This window comes from Bombina bombina, chromosome 3 (genome assembly GCF_027579735.1).
Source record: "Bombina bombina isolate aBomBom1 chromosome 3, aBomBom1.pri, whole genome shotgun sequence".
In the NCBI taxonomy this organism is placed as follows: Eukaryota; Metazoa; Chordata; class Amphibia; order Anura; family Bombinatoridae; genus Bombina; species Bombina bombina.
The window spans coordinates 77,702,726-77,727,811 of NC_069501.1; the positions used below are offsets into that span (position 1 = coordinate 77,702,726).

Sequence of the window (25,086 nt, forward strand, 5' to 3'; positions counted from 1 at the left end):
CGTGGAGGTCCTCTTCATGCGATCTTCCGCCGCACACTGAGGATTCCCCCTTTTATACTGGGGGTACCATTACATTCCTATTGGCTGAAAATTTTAATTCAGCTAATATGAATTAGAGCTGCTTAAATCCTATTAGCTGTTCAAATCAGCCAATAGGATTTAAGCAGCTCTCATTCCTATTGGCTAATTGGAGGGTGGGGTGTGTATACTGTTAGGGGGTGTTTGTTTTTCTTTTTTAGCAAAAGAGCGGATTTTAGCAAAAGAGCTGATTTTTTTTATTTTGGGGTGTGCTTTTTTTTTAAACGGGGTATTAGAATAGGAATAATTTTTATTGTTTTTGGATAATTTCGTTTGTTATTTTTTGTAATGGTAGTTTTTTTTTTTAATTGTAGTGGTTTTTATTTTTTGTAATGGTAGTTTTTTTATTTTTGTAATGTTATTTTTTTTTTTTTGTAATGTTAGATTTTAGTGTAAGGCAGCTTAGGTTTACTTTTATTTCACAGTTAATTTTGTGTTTATTTTAAATAGGTAGTTAGTAAATAGTTAATAACTATTTACTAACTAGTCTACTTAGTTAAAATAAATACAAACCTACCTGTGAAATAAAAAATAAAACCTAAACTAGCTACAATATAACTATTAGTTATATTGTAGCTAGCTTAGGTTTTATTTTTATTTCACAGGTAAGTTTGTATTTAGTTTTAAATTGGTATTATTTAGTTAATAATTGTAACTTTAATTTAGGTCTATTTTATTTATGTTGAAGTTAGGAGGGGTGTTTAGGGTTAGGTTTAGGGGTTAATATAGTTTAATTTAGGCTATTGCGATGTGGGGGCCGGCGGTTTAGGGGTTAATAGGTTTAGGTAGTGTTGGTGATGTGGGGGGTGCAGTTTAGAGGTTAATAGGTTTAGTTAGTGTCAGCGATGTCGGGGAACGGCGGTTTAGGGGTTAATACTTTATTTAGTGATTTAGTTAGTGTTGGCGATGTTTGGGAACGGTGGTTTAGGGGTTAATAGGTTTAGGTAGTGTTGGCTATGTGTGGGGGGTTCGGTTTAGGGGTTAATAGGTTTAGTTAGTGTTGGCGAAGTCGGTGAACTGCGGTTTAGGGGTTAATAGGTTTATTTAGTGTTGGGGATGTGGGCAAGCAGCGATTTAGGGATTAATATGTATATATGTATTTAAGAATAATTAGAACATATTCTTCTGCAATCAGGTTTGTGGAAGAGTATGGATGTTAGTATTTTTTTTTCCACTTTCAGATGTTTGCGGGAGTCAGGTTAGCGTGCAAGTGAAAATGTGTTACTTTCAAATTGTAATATATTCGCTACCCAGCACGCACAAAAAGCCAAAGTCTAATAGGGTTAACGTGCGATCTGTAGCGCAGACTACCGCTCCACTCGTAATCTAGCGCATAGTGTTAACTTAAAAAAAATAAAAGTATTACCTCTCAAACTGTAAATAAATATAAATATATAAAACAAGACAAAGTAAAAAAGATTAAACAAAAAATAAGAATAGAAGATATGCCATCTTCTATTCTTATTTTTTGTTTAATCTTTTTACTTTGTCTTGTTTTATATATATCTCAAAACTGGTCAAAACTGGAAGCATTTAAAAAAAACATAACTTAAACATAATCCACATTCAATACAAAATGTAAGATCCTAATCGTTTTTATAAGGCATCATGCTTTATAAAGCTATTTATCCTTTTTACACTCCAAAAGATTCCAGATTATGCAGCCATACATCATAAAACGATAGTCAGTTTACTAACCACTTCTGTTATGTAAACAACCATGCTTAAGGAACAAGTAAGTCTGTGTCTCAGGAGAATCTTTATTCCATTGTTTGGATGTCCCACTATCCTAAGCATGGCAGGAGCTGTGCTTTACATTTTGCCAGGCGTTGCTCCTTACTAGGAGTCTGGAAGCTGGGAACAGCAGGTACAGTACAAGGAGAAGAACTGCTGCAGCTCAAGCCAGGGGACACAGTAGTGTCAGATTCACACGGCCAGCTCTCTGGATACTTTTTCTGCCTGGTCTGTAGATGTTAGCAAAGATTGTGTGCTAAGTTTTATCGCTCTTTATACTTTTCCTAATCAGAAGTGATTCTCGTCTTGTTGCTGGCTAGTGAAGTATCATCATCACTACAGCAGGATTACCCACAATGAATTAACAAGATATACTTAGCAACTTACAAGTGTGATACTTGAAACTCTTACAACAGAGGCTTTAATTAAAGGGCCACTAAACGCAAAATCTTTCTTTCATGATTCAGATAGAGAATAGAAATTTAAACAACATTACAATTTACTTCTATTATTTATTTTGCTAAATTTTTTAGATATCCTTAGTTGAAGAAAAAGCAATGCACATGGTGAGCCAATAACACAAGGCTTCTATGTGCAGCAACCAATCAGCAGCTCCTGAGCATATCTAGATATGCTTTTCAGCAAAGAATATCAAGAGAATAAAACAAATTAGATAATATAAGTAAATTAGAAAGATGTTTAAAATTGCATTCTCTTTCTAAATCATGAAAGAAAAATTGTGGGTGTCATGTCCCTTTAATTGTCCAGTATCACATTATTACTTATATTAGATCTATCTCACCTTGTTGATTTTAATTACCTCCCAACATTTCAAAATTCAAAAGAGGGACCCCCCCCCCCCACCGCGGCAAAAAATTGAAATGTGGTGGGCGGGGCTTAAAAAAATCATAAGACCAAAGTAATTTAAATAAAATTCTAAATAAAGTCATATATTTTAATACACTTAGGCAGCAAATCAAACACAAGTTCAAACCACTGGTATGGCTATGTGAGCTATGTATTTAATTAACCTTTGCAGAGACATTGCTAAATATTTTTATCTTAATTGGACATTTAATAATAAATTCTTTAAAACTGCTCTCTGCATTCCCCATTAATATTCTAGATTCTGACCTTTAAAGTCAGCAAAAATGCACAGTAGCACACTACATAGCATACACTTGCACATGCAGATACACACACACTACATAGAATACAATTATACATGCAGATACACACACTACATAGTTTACACTTATACATGCAGATACACACACACTACATAGCATACACTTATACATGCAGATACACACACACTACATAGCATACACTTATACATGCAGATACACACACACTACATACATACACTTATACATGCAGATACACACACTATATAGCATACGCTTATACATGCAGATACACACACTACATAGCATACACTTATACATGCAGATACACACACACTACATAGCATACACTTATACATGCAGATACACACACACTACATACATACACTTATACATGCAGATACACACACTACATAGTATACACTTATACATGCAGATACACACACACTACATAGCATACACTTATACATGCAGATACACACACACTACATAGCATACACTTATACATGCAGATACACACACACTACATAGCATACACTTATACATGCAAATACACACACACTACATAGCATACACTTAAACATGCAGATACACACACACACTACATAGCATACCCTTATACATGCAGATACACACACTACATATCATACACTTACACATGCAGATACACACACACACACTACATATCATACACTTATACATGCAGATACACACACTACATATCATACACTTATACATGCAGATACACACACACACTACATAGCATACACTTATACATGCAGATACACACACACTACATAGCATACACTTATACATGCAGATACACACACACTACATAGCATACACTTATACATGCAGATACACACACACTACATAGCATACACTTATACATGCAGATACACACACACTACATAGCATACACTTATACATGCAGATACACACACACTACATAGCATACATTTACACATGCAGATACACACACACTACATAGCATACACTTATACAGACAGATACACAGACACTACATAGTATGCACTTATACATGCAGATACACACACACATATTACATAGCATACACTTATATATGCAGCATACACTTATACATGCAGATACACAGACACTACATAGTATACACTTATACATGCAGCCACACACACACTACATAGCATATATACATGCAGATACACACTTATACATGCAGATACACATACACACACTACATAGCTTACATTTATACATGCAGACACACACACACTACATAGCATACACTTATACATGCAGATACACACACACTACATAGCATACACTTATACACAAAGATACACACACACTACATAGCATACACTTATACACACAGATACACACACACTATATATAATACACTAATACATGCAGATACACATACACACACTACATAGCTTACATTTATACATGCAGACACACACACACTACATAGCATAAACTTATACATACAGATACACACACACACACTACATAGCATACACTTATACATGCAGATACACACACAGTTATGGATACAGATAGACACACACACTACATCATATATGGGTATCTGTAATTCATTGTATGGGGTCCTGGGGTTGGCAAGCACATTAGCTGGCAGTCTGCGGCTGCCACTGTTTGTTACCCTGGTATTTGCACTGCTCATTGAATAAAACTGAAGGCATGCTAGTATTATCATCAGGGGCTAGACATCATCACTACCAGAGGTAGGTTAGAGAGGTCATTATTACCCGTGGTCAGAGTGTATACAGCCTTCTTACTCCTGCTTAACCCACACACCATTCCTTTTCCACAGGGAATCTAAAATCGGGACTGTCCCGCGAAAATTGGTGATTATAGAGTGTTTTGTGATTGTTTTTGTATACAACAATTTTAATTTGTCCACAATAAAAGTTATATTTTATTTCAATTCCGTTAAGCACCGCCTCCAGAGTCTGGGCATTAGAGTACTAAACGTGCATGCTGTCCTGTGGAATAACTCTTTATTTCCACAACTTTTTAGTGCATATAATTTTTGTGCACAAGCACCAACCCACTAAGATTAATATATAAGACCAGCAGTCTCGGACACACCCCACCGATATGCTATAGTATATGAGATTCTGTCCATATTTCCAAGAGGTTGTAATTGTTACTTTGACCACGCAATAATTGTTCCATATGTATAGATACCATATGGATGATGATGGAGAGTACATCATATAAATAAATCTCAGCAATGTATATTATAATATAAACATAACAATACAGAAACATTTCAAAGTTGAATCAAAAGGACATCTACTAGGTTAGAAGGTGAGATATAGCCTGATTGCATAAATAGGCGTTTGGTTGCTAAAAGGTAAAAAGGCATAAGGTTTATATCTATATGTCTAGGACTGTGGCTATACCGTAATAAAGGTCCATCTGGTTAAGTGTCTGATAGTGTAGTTTATCTAGCATAAAGGTAGAGTGCACTTGGGATAGCCATTCAGAGAAGCAGGGGGTTGCAATTTGTTTCCAATGCCTTGGTATGACTTGTTTGGCACTGTTTAAGAGAATTAAAAGGGCACTGCTATAAGTTTTAGATAGTTTGGGGATGGGTTTGTGTAGGAGTAGTTGGGTCCAAGATTATATGTGTAGAGAGTAATTTGTTAATTTTTTCTATTACTGATGACCAGAATTTAGAGATAAGTGGGCATTGCCACCATATGTGGAGAAGAGTACCTCTTTCTCCACACTCTCTACAGCATCTATCAGATGCATGAGGGAAGATTGCCTTAAGTCTATTAGAGGTTAAGTACCATAGAAATAGTACTTTATAATTAGTTTCTAAAATTGACACCGCTATAGATGCTTTCGCTGTGCGAGTAAAGATAGTGTTCCATTCTTCCCTGGATGGTGGGGACAAAAGTTCGCGTGACCAGGCATTTGTGTATGAAGGTAGTGCATTGAGTTGCAGTATTATTAATAATTTGTATATCAATGATAAGGTGCCACTATTTGTGGGGTTTCCTGAACATAAGATTTCAAATGGGTATATTTGTCTAAAGAGATTTTGTTTGTTGGGATGTGTGGATGTGACGTGTTGAAGTTGGAGGTATGTGAGACAATTCTTGAAGGGATCTAGTCCACTAGTTATTAGCTCTAGACTAAGTTGTAGTCTTTCTCCATTTGACATTGTATAGAATGGTCTTGTGTCGTTTATTGTCACAGTTGGGACATGGCGGTAATAAGGAAATAGGATTTGTGGTGCTGAGAGTATAATGTATTATGGGATAAGTATGGGATGTTTTGGGCCATGTTTTCACTGGAAGCCAGCATCTACCCCCAATTGTTTTTCTTGCAATAAGTGATGGTCCAGTTGAACTCATTCTTTATGGACAGCATTTTTACACCAATCTACTATTCTTTGGAGTATTGCTGCTCTACGATATTTTGCTAGTTTTGGCACACCAAGTCCTCTACTGTTTTTGGAGAGAAAGAGGGTGGATCTGGACACTCTAGGGACTGTTTTATGCCAGATGTATTTAAGAATTATGGGGTGTGATTATTTTATGTACAGTTTTGTTTTTCTTACATAACAATTAGTAAAAGTCATTTGTTTTCCTTGACTTCACAGATGATGTTTTAAGAGAAAAGACAGTAACGGTGAGACATGGTAAATCTGCAATTTTGAATTGTGTCCTGAGACAAAAAGACAAGGAAGTTAAGCAAGTGACATGGCAGAAGAAGACACCAAATGGTTATATTAATCTGGCTACATACTTTAAAACTGGATTAAATATCAGTAAGGAGTATGAGAACATTTTAAATATTACCTATCTGGATTTAAATCAAACCCAGATCACTGTGTGGAAAACCAGAGTTAAAGATGAAGGTTGCTATAGATGTATTTTTAACATTCGTGTTACCGGGTCCAGGAACGGTGAAATATGCCTGAATGTCTTTGGTAAGTACACTGACTCTTAAAAAAACAGTACTGTTTTCTTTATACACACCTTGCATTATAGAATTAATATATTCTTAAACTCATGATCACTGTTCTCTATAATTTATTTCCCTTTTATTATAAAGATAATTACATATATGTCTATCCTTGTAAATGCTATTACTTCAATTTAGCGCATTATGATTTTAGCAACTCACATTAAAATATATTAAGTGGTAAATATATAACTAGACCACAATTGGCCATTACAAGTGGCTGGTTATTGCAACCGCAAGCTTGTGGTAGCAATTAGCGCATTTAAAATTAACCAGAGATCAGAGCTCTGGTTAATTTTATAAATGTGCCCCAAATGCCCCCAAAATACAGTGTAGTGTATTTTATTAAAAATATTTTTAATAAAATTACTGCACTATGCAGTATTTTGGGGCTAAAGTTGGTGGAAGTGGGGTGAAATCCTGCTCCAGTACACAAGCCCTGCAGAGGGTGTCTGCCAAGCACCAGTACCCAGGCCCTGCAGGGGGTGTCTGCCAAGCACCAGTACCCAGGCCCTGCAGGGGGTGTCTGCCAAGCACCACTACTCAGGCCCTGCAGAGGGTGTCTGCCAAGCACCAGTATCCTGCTCCAGTCTTTGGCCCAAGAGTGGGCACTCCAGTCCTTGTCCCAAGTGTAGGCACTGAAGTCCTTGGACCAAGAGTGTGCACTAGCTCAGACTTTGATGCCTATTTATTAATGTGCGAGCGGACATGATCCGATATTGCGGATCATGTCCGCTGCACATCGATAAATGCCGACAGCATACGCTTTCATCATTTATCATTGCACCAGCAGTTCTTGTGAACTGCTGGTGCAATGCCGCCCCTGCAGATTTGCGGGCAACCGCTAGCAGAGGGTGTCAATCAACCCGATCGTATTCGATCAGGTTGATATCTGACGATGTCTGTCCGCCGCCTCAGAGCAGGCGGACAGGTTATGGAGCAGCGGAAACACGGGGCATCAACCTCAGTACAGATAAATATGCCCCTTTGGCTCTCGTCAATGATCCAAATCCTGTATCCAGAATTCAACTCTATATTCCTGCACAATAAACTTGCCTTGTCTGTCTTTTGCAACAATGCCTAAAAGGGTAGTTCCTAAAGAAACTCATCTCACTGGCCCCTTTTAGCACCCAAGATGGATTTAAATCTGACACCAAACCCCTAAACCATTCATATGCTACATTTGTGTAAGAAAGTGTAATCAACTTTGTTCCTCACCTGTATGTTGCAATTTTATTAAACTCTTCCTATATAAAATGATTTTATTTTAAATTGTTTTAATTGTCGGCTGGTTTAAATAGTACCCCTCTGTGACATAAATATATTTTTCCCTTTACATTTATCAGTTTTAATGAGTTAAACATAGTTTTTTTTTATATATGAGCTAAAAGTTATATTTCTTTCCAATGGCATGGAGAGTCCATGAATCAATTTAATTACTAGTGGAAATTCAACTCCTGGCCACCAGGTGGAGGCAAAGAACAACCCAGCAAAGCTCTTCAAGTATCCTCCCATTACCCACATTCCTCAGTCATTCTTTGCCTGTGTAACATTGTAGGTTATGTGCGAAGAAGGTGTCTGAAGAAATTAAGTTAATAATCCTTTAATGGGTACTTTTCCCTTCAAGCAAGGATTGGGGTTATGCTGTGTCCATGCTTACCTTCCAACATTTTTGCTACCCCTATATAGAAAACCAGGGTTGGTTACTCTGTTCTTTCTTTATCTACAGGTCTATGTCAGTGAGGATTCTGTCACGTCTGTTTGCTGTACCTGCCCTACAGCGGATCCACAGGTAAGTGCTTTTACCTTCTAGGTGAGAAGGATGCAGCACTTAGGAGTTCCTTGTTTTGAGAAAAAAATAAAAAAATGGATACTTAGAGAACAAGGTGAATCCTTATGGGACTAAATATCTCTTTTAAAGATTGGGGATTTATTGGGCAGCAGTTCAGGGCACTGTTCTGTCATGTGAAGGCTTTTTTGATTTTGGTTATGGGGATTTGTTTTCACAAGTTTACCTTTTATTTAGTTTGGGTAATATCTCTTTAAGAAAGTTGTTGGACCGCACCTTACTTTTGAATTTGATCATGTGACCTCTCTGTTACTTCCTGAGTGCTAAACAGTTTGTTTCTAGCCGGCTGTTTCGAAGCCGGATTTTCTAGGAGACAGACCAAATTTTCTGGCATTATATCGTTTTTCCTGCCTGTCACTTCTCTCTGATGTTTGCAGCATTCTAGGATCTGCAGTTTGAACAGGATTTATCTGCTGGTGTCGATTGGAATCCTGGTTACCGGTTGGGTGAGTCTCTCCAGCATGGCTGGGGTGTAGAGGTGCTTGTTTTAATAACTATTTATCTATGCTTAGCATTGTGTTGTTTTTTTATATTTAAATTAGAGTATAAGGGAAATAAAGGGCTATTTTATTTTCTATGGAAGCCAATCCCAAGCTTTCTCTGTCATTTGATAAATGTCTTTATTGTGCAGATGCCCAGGTTATACCTCCTGTTCAATTTTGTTCCCCTTGCCTTAATAAGGTTTTAATATCTAAGGATAAGGATTCCTTATCTGAGCCTTCTTTTTCTCAGGATAATTCTGTTCAGGGATTGTCTCAGCCTTCTGCTAACATGTCCCAGTCTTTGACAAATTCACATGCAGTGCCCTGTGGTTCCTCTCAGTCAGTCTCTCTGAGTGTTTGTTTGCCTAAAGATTTTGCTGCGCAGTTGACTTCTGCAGGTTATGCAGCCCTAAGTGCTTTTCCTAGTTCTGGTAAAAGGAATAAGAAATCTAAGAACATTTCATTGGGTTCTGATTCCGCCAAGACTGATTTGGTTAGTCTTTCTCAGTTATCTAGCAAGGGTCATTCATCTGCAGCTTCTGAGGGCGAGATCTCTGATTCAGAATCTGCAGTTCCTAGTACAATAGATTCTGAGGAGGTTAATTTTAGATTTATACTGGAGCATCTCTGTTTACTTTTAAAGGAGGTTTTAGCTACTTTGGATAACTCTAAAACAGTTGTAGAGGCTCCTAAAAAGGCTAATAAACTGAATAGACTTTTTGAATTCAGACCTAAATCTGTGGAGGTTTTTCCTGTTCCAGATCGCATGTCCGACATTATATCTCAGGAATGGGAGAAGCCGGGTGTTTGTTTTAACCCGTCTCCTGTGTTTAAAAATGTTTCCTGTGGCTGATTCAGTGTGAGATCTGTGGCGCACTGTTCCTAGCATAGAGGGCACTATATCTACCTTAGCCTAGAGAAGTGCTATTCCTCTAGAGGATAGTTCCTCTTTTAGAGACCCAATGGATAAGAAACTAAAGGGTTTTTTAAGAAAGATGTTTCTTCATCAGGGCTTGCAGTGGCAACCAGTTGTAATTATTGCGAAAGTTGCTGGTGGAGCCTCTTATTGGTTTGATTCTTTGTCTGATCTAATTTCAGAAGAGACTACTATAGAGGAGATCCAGGATAGGATCATGGCTCTAAAGCTGGCTAATACTTTTATCTGTGATGCCAGTATCAAGTTGTTAGGCTGATTGCCAAGATTTCTAGTTTTGCGATACTAGCCCGCAGAGCCCTTTGGTTAAAGTATTGGTCTGCGGATGTGACTTCTAAATCCAAGCTTCTGTCGCTACCTTTTAAGGGTAAGACTTTGTTTTGGCCTCGTCTGGCAGAGATCATTTCCATGGTTACTGGTGGAAAGGGAGTTTTTTTACCAAAGGATAAGAAGAATAGACCCAAGGGTCGTCAGGCTTCTAATTTTTGTTCCTTTCGTACCTTCAAGGGACAGAGATCTTCTTCGTCTTCTAAATCTGAGCAAGCCAAGTCTTCTTGGAGAGGAACAAGGGTAAGCAATCCAGAAAGCCTTACTGGTGAGGCTAAGTCAGCATGAAGGGGGTCACCCCCGATCCAGTTCTGGATCAGGTAGGGGGCAGGCTTTCCTTTTTTCAGCAGGCTTGGATTTGCAATGTTCCAGATCCTTGGGCAGTGGATGTAGTCTCCCAGGGATACAGGATAGGATTCAAGTCTTGTCCCCCAAGGGACAGATTCCTATTATCAAGATTATCTGTAAGCCAGGTAAAGAGAGAGGCCTTCTTAAACTGCGTAAGGGATTTGTGCTCTCTGGGTGTGATGCTCTGATTTGGTTGTGATTGGATCTGTTTTCACAGAGTCAAGGAATAGCATGCTAAAACAATGTAAATATATGTAGCCAGCTACCAACACCAATATAATCCTTTTTATATGAGTATCTGTACTAGGCAATTTATCTACTAACACTTGCAAGGGTAAAAGGGTTTAGTGACGATTGAACACAATCCCTTACACCACAAAGTGTTATAAGTATGATAACAATTGTTACATAAAAGATTGGTAGAAGGATACATAAGAGGAGTGTTTGCACAGATTAGGGAAACAGTAGTGAGTAAGGGAGTTGCCCTGTTGAATAATAAGTGTTAACCTGTTAGTAACTGAGGAGCAAACATCACAAATTGGAAGCAGATGTACATTGCTTTTGGTTTGTCTGACTGGACTTACGTTTACCAGCGGTGCTACAGATCTGCAGTTGAGGCGAGGAGACAGACACCGGTGCCGGGTAAATGTTTGGGGAGGTTCCGTAGCTGAGAGAGACACGCCGAAATTTGAGACAGCGTAACTGCTTCCTTGCTCAGTGCGAGCGGAGTTCCACACAGGGTGTGTGTCCTACGGTCAGTGGCAACCGAAATGAAGTTGTTTTGGAAAGAGTCAGCGTGCTGTGGATTTTCCGGAGAGGAAAAGATTCAAAGGTTGCAGGGAATCACAGGTCAGTCTTGAGTGGCAGAATTCCGTACAGCAAGATTAACTTGCTGCTATCTGTGAGCTTTTATCTACAAGGTTGTTGGCTCAGGAGCGAGTGTTACTAATACGATGTAACACAAAACAATACCAAGCAATTGAAGTGAAGTGCCGGAGGCGTAATTTATAGCCTGAAGGAAAAAAAGGATCATGCCCCTAGTTAAAGGAACAGTAGCATGACACTGCGGGTGATTATCCCAGTTCCTCTATCAGAACAGGGTCAGGGATTTTTTTCAAATTTTTTTGTAGTTCTCAAAAAGGAGGTAACTTTTCGACTCATTCTAGACTTAAAGACTCTCAACAAGTTTCTCAAGGCCCCGTCCTTCAAAGACTATTTGTTCTTTTATCCCTTTAGTTCAGGAGGGTCAGTTTATGACCACTATAGACCTAAAGGATGCATATCTCCATGTGCCTATCCACAGGGAACATTTCAAGTTCCTGAGGTTTTCTTTTTTGGATCATCATTTCCAATTTGTAGCCCTGCCTTTCGGCCTCGCCACTGCTCCTCAAATCTTTATGAAGGTTCTAGGGGTTCTTTTGGCTGTGGCCAGATCTCTAGGGTTTGCGGTGGCTCCTTACCTGGACGATATCTTTTCAGTCAGCAAGATCCCATACAGATTCTCTGTTATCTATTCTCAGCTCTCACGGGTGGAAGGTGAATCTAGGGAAAAGTTCCTTGGTGCCAAGTACCAGGGTATGTTTTCTGGGGACAATCGTAGACTCAGTATCTATGAAGATTTTTTTTGTTCTGTTCTTTTCAGTCCTCTGTTTGTCCATCGGTGGCTGTATGCATGGAAGTAATTGGTCTCATGGTGGCATCCATGGACATTATTCCATTTGCTCGCTTACATCTGAGACCTCTACAGTTATACATGCTCAATCAATGGAACGGAGACCACTCGGATCTCTCTCAGAGGATAGTTTTAGACTCCATCCGAACTTAGTCTCTCTGAAGCTGACTGCTTGGAGATTGAACGCTTAGTCTTGTTCAGACAAGGTTTTTGTGTGAAGGTTATTGAGATTATGATTCAGGCTCATAAGCCTGTTACTCGCAATATTTATTTTAAGGTATGGTGTAAATACCTTCATTGGTGTGGATCTAGGGGTTTTTTTGGAGTGAGGTGAGAATTCCCTGTATTCTGTGCTTTCTTCAGGAGGGCCTGGAGAAGGGTTTATCAGTCAGTACCCTAAAGGGTCAGATTTTGGCTCTGTTGATTATTCAACAGAAGCGTCTGACAATTTTGCCAGATGTTCAATCTTTTGTCCAGGCTTTGGTTAGAATCAGGCCTGTGTTTAGGTCAATTGGTCCTCCTTGGAGTCTTAATCTGGTTCTTAAAGTTCTGCAGCAGGCTCCATTTGAGCCTATGCATTATGTTGAGTTAAGTTATTGTCCTGGAAGGTTTTGTTTCTGCTGGCAATTTCTTCTGCCCGTAGAGGTTCGGAGCTTTTGGCTGTACAGTGTGATTCTCCTTATCTTATTCTTCATGCGGATAAGGCGGTTCTCCGTACTAAATTAGGATTTTTACCTAAGGTGGATTTGGAACTCAATATTACCAAGAAATTATTGTTCCTTCGTTTTGTCCTAATACTTCCTTTAAGAAGGAGCGTTTGTTGCACAATCTGGATGTTGGGCATGCTTTGAAGTTCTATTTACAGGCTACAAAAGATTTTCGTCAATCTCTGCTCTTTTTGTTGTCTTTTCTAGTAAACGGAGAGGTCAGAAGGCCTCTTCTTCTACTCTCTCCTTCTGGTAAAGAAGGGTTATTCGATTGGCTTATTAGACAGCTGGATAGCAGCCTCCAGAGAAAATTACGGCTCACTCTACTAGGGCTGTCACTTCCTCTTGGGCCTTTAAAAATGATGCTTCTATGTAACAGATTTGCAGGGCGGGCATCATTGCATTCTTTTTACAAATGTGATGTTTTTGCCTCAGCTAAGGCTTCTTTTGGGAGGAAAGTTCTTCAAGCGGTGGTGCCTTCTGTTTAGGTTTGCCTGTCTTGTGTATCCCTCCCTTCCATTATGTGGACTCTAGCTTTGGTATTGGTTCCCACTAGTAAATGAATGGATTTGTGGTCTCTTCATGCCCTCGGTTGGAGTGTTTCTCCAATGTAAGATGGCCATCCACGGGTCTTTACCATCACTTTGTGCTTTCTTGCATACATTTTTAACAATCTTCACAGCAGATTCATCTTTGCCGTTAGCCTGTGGATGACATGGTGAAGAAGTCACATGCTCAAACTCCTATTCAGTGGCAAATTCCCTGAATTGTAAGCTTGCAAACTGAGGGCCATTATCAGAGATCACTTTATCTGGTTGTCCATGACGTGCAAACTGAGCCTTGCACCTCTTAACTGTAGTTTCAGTGGATAAGTCAGGAAGAAGCTCAATTTCCCAGAAGTCTGAGTAATAATCGACTAATATCAGATACTCTTTTCCTGCATAGTTGAATAAGTCTATACTGACGATCTGCCAAGGACATGTAGGTATCTTATGTGATATCATGGTTTCTTTTTTTTGCAAGCGTGCATATTCATTGCAAGTGGGACAATTGTCTTTGTTTTCACCTTGCATGTTGGGCCAGTAAAGAGTATCACAAGCTTGTCTGTAGCATGCCTCCCCCCCAATGTGGCTTGAGTATATGCGTAATAACATCTCTGCTCTTAGTGACTTTTGTACTATGACTCTTGGACCTTATATATATATATATATATATATATATACAGTATATATAAGATACCATTTTGTACGCTGATCTCATCTCTGAAGGACCAATATTCCTTCACAATTGCAGTTGCTGCATCCTTTTCATCCGGTCACCCACTCAGAACAATAGACTTCAGTGCTTGTAAAGTTGCATCTCTGTCTGTGTGCTGTATGAGCTGATGTAGCCGCTGAGCCGTGACATTAAGATAGTCCGCTTGATTGACTTCAGCAAAGAAATTTTGTTCCTGTTGCAGCAAACAAACTGTATAATGCTCATGCTCACCTCCGGGTGCCACATGATTCGTTGTAGCTCTGCTCAGGGTATCACTGATATACATTTGACACCCTGGCATGTAGACAACAATGAGGTTGTAATGCTGAAATGTAAGAATTATGCTCTGCTTGGGAGCACATAAAAGGGGCTTTTTGAATATGGCTATTAGCGGTTTGTGATCAGTTTCAGCTCTGATTGTATCCCGACCATAAAGATATTGATGAAAACGCTGGCAAGCAAACACAATGCTTAAACATTCCTTTTTAATTTGAGTATAATTCTACTCAACTGACAAAAGAGCTCTGGACACATATGCAACTGGCTGACCTTCTTGCAATAGACAACATTCTAGGCCATTTTTGCTTGAGTCACTTTGTATTGTAACAGGCTTTGTGACATAATAATATTTCAACACCGGGACAGCGGTGACCAAGCGTTTTATCTCCTCCACTGCCTGGTCATGCTTGGGAAGCCAGTGCCAAACTGCATCTTTGTCTAGAAGTCTTCTCAATGGCTGTCACACCTCAGACAAGTGCAGCATGAATTTCGCTAGGTATGTGACAAAGCCAATAAAACGCTGTACCACTTTGGCATCACCAGGCTGTGGCATGTCCACAATGGCTCTAATCTTATTTGGGTCAGCTTTTTAGCCTTGTGAGGACAGGATATGTCCATGAAAATGAACTTCTGGCACCTTGAACTGCAATTTCTTTACACTGAGTCTCAGAATCACCTGCCTGCAATGATCTAGTAGCACTGTTAGCTTCTCATCATGGTCATGCTCAGCTTCTTCATCTGTATCACCACAGCCAAATATAAGAATGTCATCGACTATTGGCTCAATTCCGTGGAGCCCACATAATAGTTCATGCTGCTTTCGCTGATACACCTCCACTGCTACAGAGACTCCAAATGGCAGTTTGAGCCATCTTTTTCTGCCCCAAGGAGTCCAGAAGGTGGTCATGTAGCTACTATTTTCATGCACTGTAAAAAGGCATCTCTCGCATCAACAAGCGTAAAAACCTGTGCTTTGGGTAGTTTGTGTAAAATGTTGTCGAGTGTTGGCATTAAGTAGTGTGACCGTTTTAGGAACATGTTCAGAATGCACATTGCGTGGGGCACATTATACTGGTGGAATGGTAGGATCAAGTTAAAAATGTACCTCACCTGAAACAGATACTACTGGGCGATCAAACACATCACTATAGACACTGAGGATTTGCTGTTTTGTCATTGGCCTAGTCAGGGCCAAGTTCATCTCTCAGAGAGCCATACTCACAGCTTGCAGCTTTTTCTCTTAGCCGTGTGACAAAGTTGTCTATTGCTTCACCTTCTTCTTGCTTGCAGCTGCCAAATATATATCTTTCATATATGACATTTTTAGAAGGTCTGAAAAAAGCTTCTAATGCATCTAGGATGGCTTTAGTGTCACTCTCCTCTGTGAGGTTCAAATTATGCTTGTTAATATGGTGGCATTCACTTCCCGTCACCCTCCTTAGTGCGGCTGCTTGCACTGCTGCAGGCTTCTCATTTAACCCTGTGGCTAGGGAGTAATCCTCAAACTTAGCTCTGAAGTTGCCCCAGTTACTGAGGCAATCCCCACTCACCCTCATTGCCTTAGGCAGTGGAATGCTGTTAGCAGCTGCCATGATGCTGGTTTTCTTGTTTCCAGTGCTCAGCTTTCAGGACAGGACTGTGATTACTACAAGAGACACAATCAGCTCACTGCAAGACTAGCAAGCTCTTTGCATCAAATTTGTGGAAACAGCGCAGATTCAGATACTTCTGACACCATGTTTCATGTGGTTTAAATAATGACAGTACAAGGCATAAGTGTACAGAAGCCATGATCTTAGAGGAGGACCAACAGGAACAGGAAATGCAAAACAGGAAACAAGTGCAATAGAAATAAATCATAGAGTTGCAAATAAACTAAACATAATACCCATAACATGTATATGTATATGTGTATGTATATATATATATATATATATATATATATATATATATATTTCTCCAACATTGGTGTGTCCGGTCCACGGCGTCATCCTTACTTGTGGGAATATCTCTTCCCCAACAGGAAATGGCAAAGAGTCCCAGCAAAGCTGGCCATATAGTCCCTCCTAGGCTCCGCCCACCCCAGTCATTCTCTTTGCCGTTGCACAGGCAACATCTCCACGGAGATGGTTAAGAGTTTTTTTGGTGTTTAAACGTTTATTAAACGGCAGGCAAGTGTTAGACACCTTTTCAAGTCAGAGGGCCTTCCTAGTAGTAGACTGAGCCTCATTTTCGTGCCATTACTGCGCAGTTGTTTTTTGAGAGCAGGGCATGCAGATGCATGTGTGAGGATCTAAAAATTGCTGGAAAAGCTTCTAGAAGGCGTCAATTGGTGAAATTTTGGTAATTTTTGAACAATTCCTTCATACTTTTTCACATATTCAGTAATAAAGTGTTTTCTGTTTAAAATTTAAAGAGACAGTAACGGTTTTGTTTTAAAACGTTTTTTGTGCTTTGTTGACAAGTTTAAGCCTGTTTAACATGTCTGTACCTTCAGATAAGCTATGTTCTATATGTATGAAAGCCAATGTGTCTCCCCATTTAAATTTATGTTATAATTGTGCCATATCGTCCAAACAAAGTAAGGACAGTACTGCCACAGATAATGAAATTGCCCAAGATGATTCCTCAGATGAGGGGAGTAAACATGATACTACATCATCTCCTACTGTGTCTACACCAGTTTTGCCCACGCAGGAGGCCCCTAGTACATCTAGTGCGCCAATACTTATTACCATGCAACAATTAACGGCTGTAATGGATAACTCCATAGCAAATATTTTATCCAAAATGCCTACTTATCAGAGAAAGCGCGATTGCTCTGTTTTAAACACTGAAGAGCAGGAGGGCGCTGATGATAATTGTTCTGTCATACCCTCACACCAATCTGAAGGGGCCATGAGGGAGGTTTTGTCAGATGGAGAAATTTCAGATTCAGGAAAAATTTCTCAACAAGCTGAACCTGATGTTGTGACATTTAAATTTAAATTAGAACATCTCCGCGCACTGCTTAAGGAGGTGTTATCTACTCTGGATGATTGTGACAACTTGGTCATTCCAGAGAAATTATGTAAGATGGACAAGTTCCTAGAGGTTCCGGTGCACCCCGACGCTTTTCCTATACCCAAGCGGGTGGCGGACATAGAAAATAAGGAGTGGGAAAAGCCCGGCATACCTTTTGTTCCCCCTCCCCCTATATTTAAGAAATTATTTCCTATGGTCGACTTATGGCAGACAGTCCCTAAGGTCGAGGGGGCAGTTTCTACTCTAAACAAACGCACTACTATTCCTATCGAAGATAGTTGTGCTTTCAAAGATCCTATGGATAAAAAATTGGAAGGTTTGCTTAAAAAGATTTTTGTACAGCAAGGTTACCTTCTACAACCCATTTCTTGCATTGTTCCTGTCACTACAGCAGCGTGGTTCTGGTTCGAGGAACTAGAAAAGTCGCTCAGTAGAGAGACTCCATATGAGGAGGTTATGGACAGAGTTCACGCACTTAAATTGGCTAACTCTTTTATTTTAGATGCCGCTTTGCAATTAGCTAGATTAGCGGCGAAAAATTCAGGGTTTGCTATCGTGGCGCGCAGAGCGCTTTGGCTAAAGTCTTGGTCAGCGGATGTGTCATCCAAGACAAAATTGCTTAACATCCCTTTCAAAGGTAAAACTCTATTTGGACCAGAATTGAAAGAGATTATTTCAGACATCACTGGGGGAAAGGGCCACGCCCTTCCACAACATAGGTCTTTCAAGGCTAAAAATAAGTCTAATTTTCGTTCCTTTCGCAATTTCAGGAACGGACCGGCCTCTAATTCTGCATCCTCTAAGCAAGAGGGTAATGCCTCACAACCCAAACCAGCTTGGAAACCGATGCAAGGCTGGAACAAGGGTAAGCAGGCATGAAGGAGTAGCCCCCGATCCGGGACCGGATCTAGTGGGGGGCAGACTCTTTCTCTTTGCTCAGGCTTGGGCAAGAGATGTTCAGGATCTCTGGGCGCTAGAAATAGTTTCTCAAGGTTATCTCCTGGAATTCAAGGAACTACCCCCAAGGGGAAGGTTCCACATGTCTCACTTATCCTCAAACCAAATAAAGAGACAGGCATTCTTACATTGTGTAGAAGACCTGTTAAAGATGGGAGTGATACATCCAGTTCCAATAAAGGAACAAGGAATGGGATTTTATTCCAATCTGTTCGTAGTTTCCAAAAAAGAGGGAACTTTCAGACCAATTTTGGATTTGAAGATCCTAAACAAATTTCTCAGGGTACCATCGTTCAAGATGGAAACCATTCGAATGATTCTACCCACTATCCAGGAAAGTCAATTTATGACTACCGTGGATCTAAAGGATGCGTACCTACATATTCCTATCCACAAAGAACATCATCAGTTCCTAAGGTTCGCTTTTCTGGACAAGCATTACCAGTTTGTGGCCCTCCCATTCGGGTTAGCCACTGCTCCAAGGATTTTCACAAAGGTGCTAGGGTCCCTTCTAGCGGTTCTAAGACCGAGGGGCATTGCAGTAGTACCTTACTTGGACGACATTCTAATACAAGCGTCGTCCCTGTCAAAAGCAAAGGCTCATACAGACATCGTTCTGGCCTTTCTCAGATCACACGGATGGAAGGTGAACATAGAAAAAAGTTCTCTGTCTCCGTCGACAAGAGTTCCCTTCTTGGGAACAATAATAGATTCCTTAGAAATGAGGATTTTTCTGACAGAGGTCAGAAAATCAAAACTTCTAAGCTCTTGTCAAGCTCTTCATTCTGTTCCTCGTCCTTCCATAGCGCAGTGCATGGAAGTAGTAGGGTTGATGGTTGCAGCAATGGACATAGTTCCTTTTGCACGAATTCATCTAAGACCATTACAACTGTGCATGCTCAAACAGTGGAATGGGGACTATACAGACGTGTCTCCAATGATTCAAGTAGATCAGAAGACCAGAGATTCACTCCGTTGGTGGCTGACCCTGGACCATCTGTCCCAGGGAATGAGCTTCCGCAGACCAGAGTGGGTCATTGTCACGACCGACGCCAGTCTAGTGGGCTGGGGCGCGGTCTGGGAATCCCTGAAAGCTCAGGGTCTATGGTCTCGGGAAGAGTCTCTTCTCCCGATAAACATTCTGGAACTGAGAGCGATATTCAATGCTCTCAGGGCTTGGCCTCAACTAGCAAAGGCCAGATTCATAAGGTTCCAATCAGACAACATGACGACCGTTGCGTATATCAATCATCAGGGGGGAACAAGGAGTTCCCTGGCAATGAAAGAAGTGACCAAGATAATTCAATGGGCGGAGGATCACTCCTGCCACCTGTCTGCGATCCACATCCCAGGTGTGGAAAACTGGGAGGCGGATTTTCTGAGTCGTCAGACATTCCATCCGGGGGAGTGGGAACTCCACCCGGAGATCTTTGCCCAAATAACCCAATTATGGGGCATTCCAGACATGGATCTGATGGCGTCTCGTCAGAACTTCAAGGTTCCTTGCTACGGGTCCAGATCCAGGGATCCCAAGGCGACTCTAGTAGATGCACTAGTAGCACCTTGGACCTTCAACCTAGTTTATGTATTTCCACCGTTTCCTCTCATTCCCAGGCTGGTAGCCAGGATCAATCAGGAGAGGGCCTCGGTGATCTTGATAGCTCCTGCGTGGCCACGCAGGACTTGGTATGCAGACCTGGTGAATATGTCATCGGTTCCACCATGGAAGCTACCTTTGAGACAGGACCTTCTTGTTCAGGGTCCATTCGAACATCCAAATCTGGTCTCCCTCCAGCTGACGGCTTGGAGATTGAACGCTTGATTCTATCGAAGCGTGGGTTTTCAGATTCTGTGATAGATACTCTGGTTCAGGCCAGAAAACCGGTAGCTAGAAAGATTTACCATAAAATATGGAAAAGATATATCTGTTGGTGTGAATCCAAAGGATTCCCATGGAATAAGATAAAAATTCCTAAGATTCTCTCCTTTCTACAAGAAGGTTTGGAGAAAGGATTATCTGCAAGTTCTCTAAAGGGACAGATCTCTGCTTTATCTGTCTTACTACACAAAAGACTGGGAACTGTGCCAGATGTTCAAGCATTTGTTCAGGCTCTGGTTAGGATCAAGCCTGTTTACAGACCTTTGACTCCTCCCTGGAGTCTAAATCTAGTTGTTTCTGTTCTTCAAGGGGTTCCGTTTGAACCTTTACATTCCATAGATATTAAGTTACTATCTTGGAAAGTTTTGTTTTTGGTTGCAATTTCTTCTGCTAGAAGAGTTTCAGAGTTATCTGCTCTGCAGTGTTCTCCGCCCTATCTGGTGTTCCATGCAGATAAGGTGGTTTTGCGTACTAAGCCTGGTTTTCTTCCTAAGGTTGTTTCTAACAAAAATATTAACCAGGAGATAGTTGTTCCTTCTTTATGTCCGAATCCAGTTTCAAAGAAGGAACGTTTGTTACACAATTTGGACGTAGTCCGTGCTCTAAAATTCTATTTAGAGGCTACAAAAGATTTCAGACAAACTTCTTCCTTGTTTGTTGTTTATTCTGGTAAAAGGAGAGGTCAAAAAGCGACTTCTACCTCTCTTTCCTTTTGGCTTAAAAGCATCATCCGATTGGCTTATGAGACTGCCGGACGGCAGCCTCCTGAAAGAATCACAGCTCACTCCACTAGGGCTGTGGCTTCCACATGGGCCTTCAAGAACGAGGCTTCTGTTGACCAGATATGTAAGGCAGCGACTTGGTCTTCACTGCACACTTTTGCTAAATTTTACAATTTGATACTTTTGCTTCTTCGGAGGCTATTTTTGGGAGAAAGGTTTTGCAAGCTGTGGTGCCTTCCGTTTAGGTAACCTGATTTGCTCCCTCCCTTCATCCGTGTCCTAAAGCTTTGGTATTGGTTCCCACAAGTAAGGATGACGCCGTGGACCGGACACACCAATGTTGGAGAAAACAGAATTTATGCTTACCTGATAAATTACTTTCTCCAACGGTGTGTCCGGTCCACGGCCCGCCCTGGTTTTTTAATCAGGTCTGATGAATTATTTTCTCTAACTACAGTCACCACGGTACCATATGGTTTCTCCTATATATATTTCCTCCTGTCCGTCGGTCGAATGACTGGGGTGGGCGGAGCCTAGGAGGGACTATATGGCCAGCTTTGCTGGGACTCTTTGCCATTTCCTGTTGGGGAAGAGATATTCCCACAAGTAAGGATGACGCCGTGGACCGGACACACCGTTGGAGAAAGTAATTTATCAGGTAAGCATAAATTCTGTTATATATGTATATGTATATATATATATATATATATATATATATATATATATATATATATATATATACCATATATATATATATATATATATATACCATATATATATATATATATATATATATATATATATATATATATATATATATACAGCACTCACTAGTTCTTTTTCAAAGCAAATCAAACTTTAATGTGACGTTTCAGGGAAACTCTCCCCTTCCTCTAGAATATATAGGTATAGATATTTATTTCACTATAAATATTAAGATATATCTAGAAATATATTTAAAAATAAAATCAACTTGTGTGTGTCCTAGCTGCGATCCAGTGTGTACAGCATCAGCAAGAGATTACTTTGTTTATATATCCTACACAGATAGAAGAGCTGTCACATAACTAAATTGCTGTGTTCATGATTCAAGAGCAGTAGTTTGAACAAATTGGGCCTTCATTGATGTCAACGATCAAGGCTACAGCCCAACCCCCCAGAAACCGGGTTACTCATCCACCTCAGACCTGATATATTTGTATAGTCTACACTTTCACTTTAACTTATTTTCTTTACTAATACATATTAAGGATCCTTAATCGACACTCTCACTTAGGACCTGATGATCAAAAGTGCTACAAGGCTGCAAAATATTCCAAGGGATCCGCCAATATGTCGAGCGAGCCTGTCAAAATATTCCAAGCTCCCAACATAGTGGCATCGCTAAGAAGCACTTACAATACATGAGATTGGTCGGCGATGCTAGATAACACCCTGCATCGCCACCCATATTGGCGATGTATTGTAAACGATCCCTTGAAATAGAACTGCCATGTACTCCACAATCACAAACTAACACTACACTAATGAATATCTAAACCGCCACATACCCACCGAAAATACTATCCTTTTAACTCCTATACCATCACATACCCATCGCCAGTACTTTCCTATCAACCCCTATACCGCCATATATCCACCGCAAGTACTATTCTATTAACCCCTATACCGTCACTACACTATTAACCCTAATCCGCTGCAACCCCCAATGCATACTAACCCTTCTCTACCTAACACCTAACCCCCCCTCTAAATTAAACCCCCTGTTACTTTTTTTTTTTTTTAAATCTGTTACTTTAAATATATTAAACCTAAACCACCATAACCCCCAAGACAATCTAAGCCAACTCTACCTAACCCCCCAAGTTACATGGGGGAAAAAACTAAGTTACAATATAAAAAAAAATCCAAGTTACAAAAATAATAAAATACAGTATCCAAAATAAAAAAACACCATTATACCTAACACTAATCTACATGCCCCATAAAACAAAAACCCACCAAAACAAAAACAAACCCCAAAAAAGCCCTAACTAACCCCAAAGGCTGTACTTACTGATCAAAAATCTGTCTCCTCTTGATCCGATGCTGGGCCCTCTTCATCCCTGGACCAGGCGCCCATCTTTGCGGAGGCAGACTTCGGCGGCCTCTTCCGCTTCCTCTGCTCTGCATCTTCTTTTCCGCACTTCAATTCCGGTCCCCTATTCTTCCCAGAAGTTAGCACCCCCAAACAAGTGGTATACCTACTGTATGTGCCTTATCAATTTACCAACAACATACTAAAAGTTCATCTTGATCCCCTGCACTCTGCTCGATTGGCACCCCTTTTAAGATATGCTGGACCGGGATCTATTATGGTCCCTGGTAGGCCTGCAAGGTTTTAGCGTATCTATGCGATACATCATTTAAACATTAATTATAATTTTAGCAACATAGCTCCTATAGTTATAATGGGGAAGTTTACTATTTATTATAGTTTATTAAAGTGAGGTATTTTTCTGACAGTAGGCAGTATGTGGGTGTTAGCTGGGGCGTTCCAGGGAAGTGTAGGTAAGTCATTACATAAGCGTAGGCAGTGTTAGGGACTTAGCTGGGCGTTCCAGGGGTGTATAGTTAAGGCGTGACATTGATGTAGGTGCTCAGGGGGAGTTAGCTGTGCAGTGCAGGGGGAATGTACGTTAGCTCTGATGTAGGTGGTCGGTGGGAGGTAGCGAGGCAGAGCAGGGGGAGTGTAGGTTAGATGTGACTTTGTTATAGGTTGTTATGTTAAGTGGAGATATTGGGGCATGCTAGTGGGAGAAGGCTGCACTTTGATTCCAGAGCAATGACATCAGTTCGATATGTTCGAATCAGCGAAATGCAGGTATCGAAGAGGGTAACACCCAAGTTTGTTTCAGCAGCTATTAGCTGGCCAGACTACATCACCTGAGGTAGTTAGAGTAATTGTATTAAAACTTAGGTCCCGCAGGCAATATTTGGAGTGTGCCTACACAGAAAATAATTTTAGTTCAGTGAGTGCACTGTCTGTGCCATGTAGGCCCACTTCAAATAGGGCTCTCCGGCCGCAGGAAAATGCAGATCAGCGACGATGTCTGCAATGCAGGTAGTGATGTCATGCTCCCATAGACTTCTATTGGGAGAGACATCACCACTCGCTGGCACTGCTCGGCCATGCCCCTTTTCTTTGAAAATCTTGATGATTCGAATATCAGGGCCATAGTCATGAAGGATCAATACTTCATCCAATGCATTGAGGAGCCCTTCACAAAGATGGAAGCATGCTTGCTTGTCCTCAATAAAAATATTAATTAACAAAAATAAGATAAAAAGAACATTTTCTTCTATGTGAAGAGCATAGAAATTTGAAGTATTCCTAACTAATAGTTTTTTTTGTAGCATGTCCCATATAAGATAGGGAGAGGGAATTAGCGCAGCCACAATATCCAAAGTCCTGAAGTTAGCTCCTTTGAGTCTTTTGCTTGCACGCTAACTTTTTGCTTTCAACTTGTAATATGTGTGCAAATCCAGCCTTGCTAATATTTTCATTTGAGCGTAGTTAGCATGTGAGCGGAAACCCCCCCAAAATATGTCACTTTTAATCTGGCCCTAAATTTTGAAATTAAATTTGTAATACCAGAGAAAACATGGTAGCGCTTTTGATTTACCTTTAGCGCAGTAAGTGCTCAAGAGCAATAAAAATATATTGCTCCATTTGCAATC

General features: G+C 40.3%; 1 protein-coding gene across 2 annotated transcripts in view; it reads left to right on the forward strand.

Moving 5' to 3' along the window:
* The window catches only part of LOC128652891 (OX-2 membrane glycoprotein), a 162,962-nt gene that overhangs the window by 62,410 nt on the left and 75,466 nt on the right, over positions 1-25,086 (forward strand). For both annotated transcript variants that reach the window (XM_053705880.1, XM_053705881.1), the window contains exon 4: positions 6,565-6,894. In XM_053705880.1, coding sequence (XP_053561855.1) covers positions 6,565-6,894 — 330 coding nt within the window. The remainder of the gene's footprint in view (positions 1-6,564; positions 6,895-25,086) is intronic.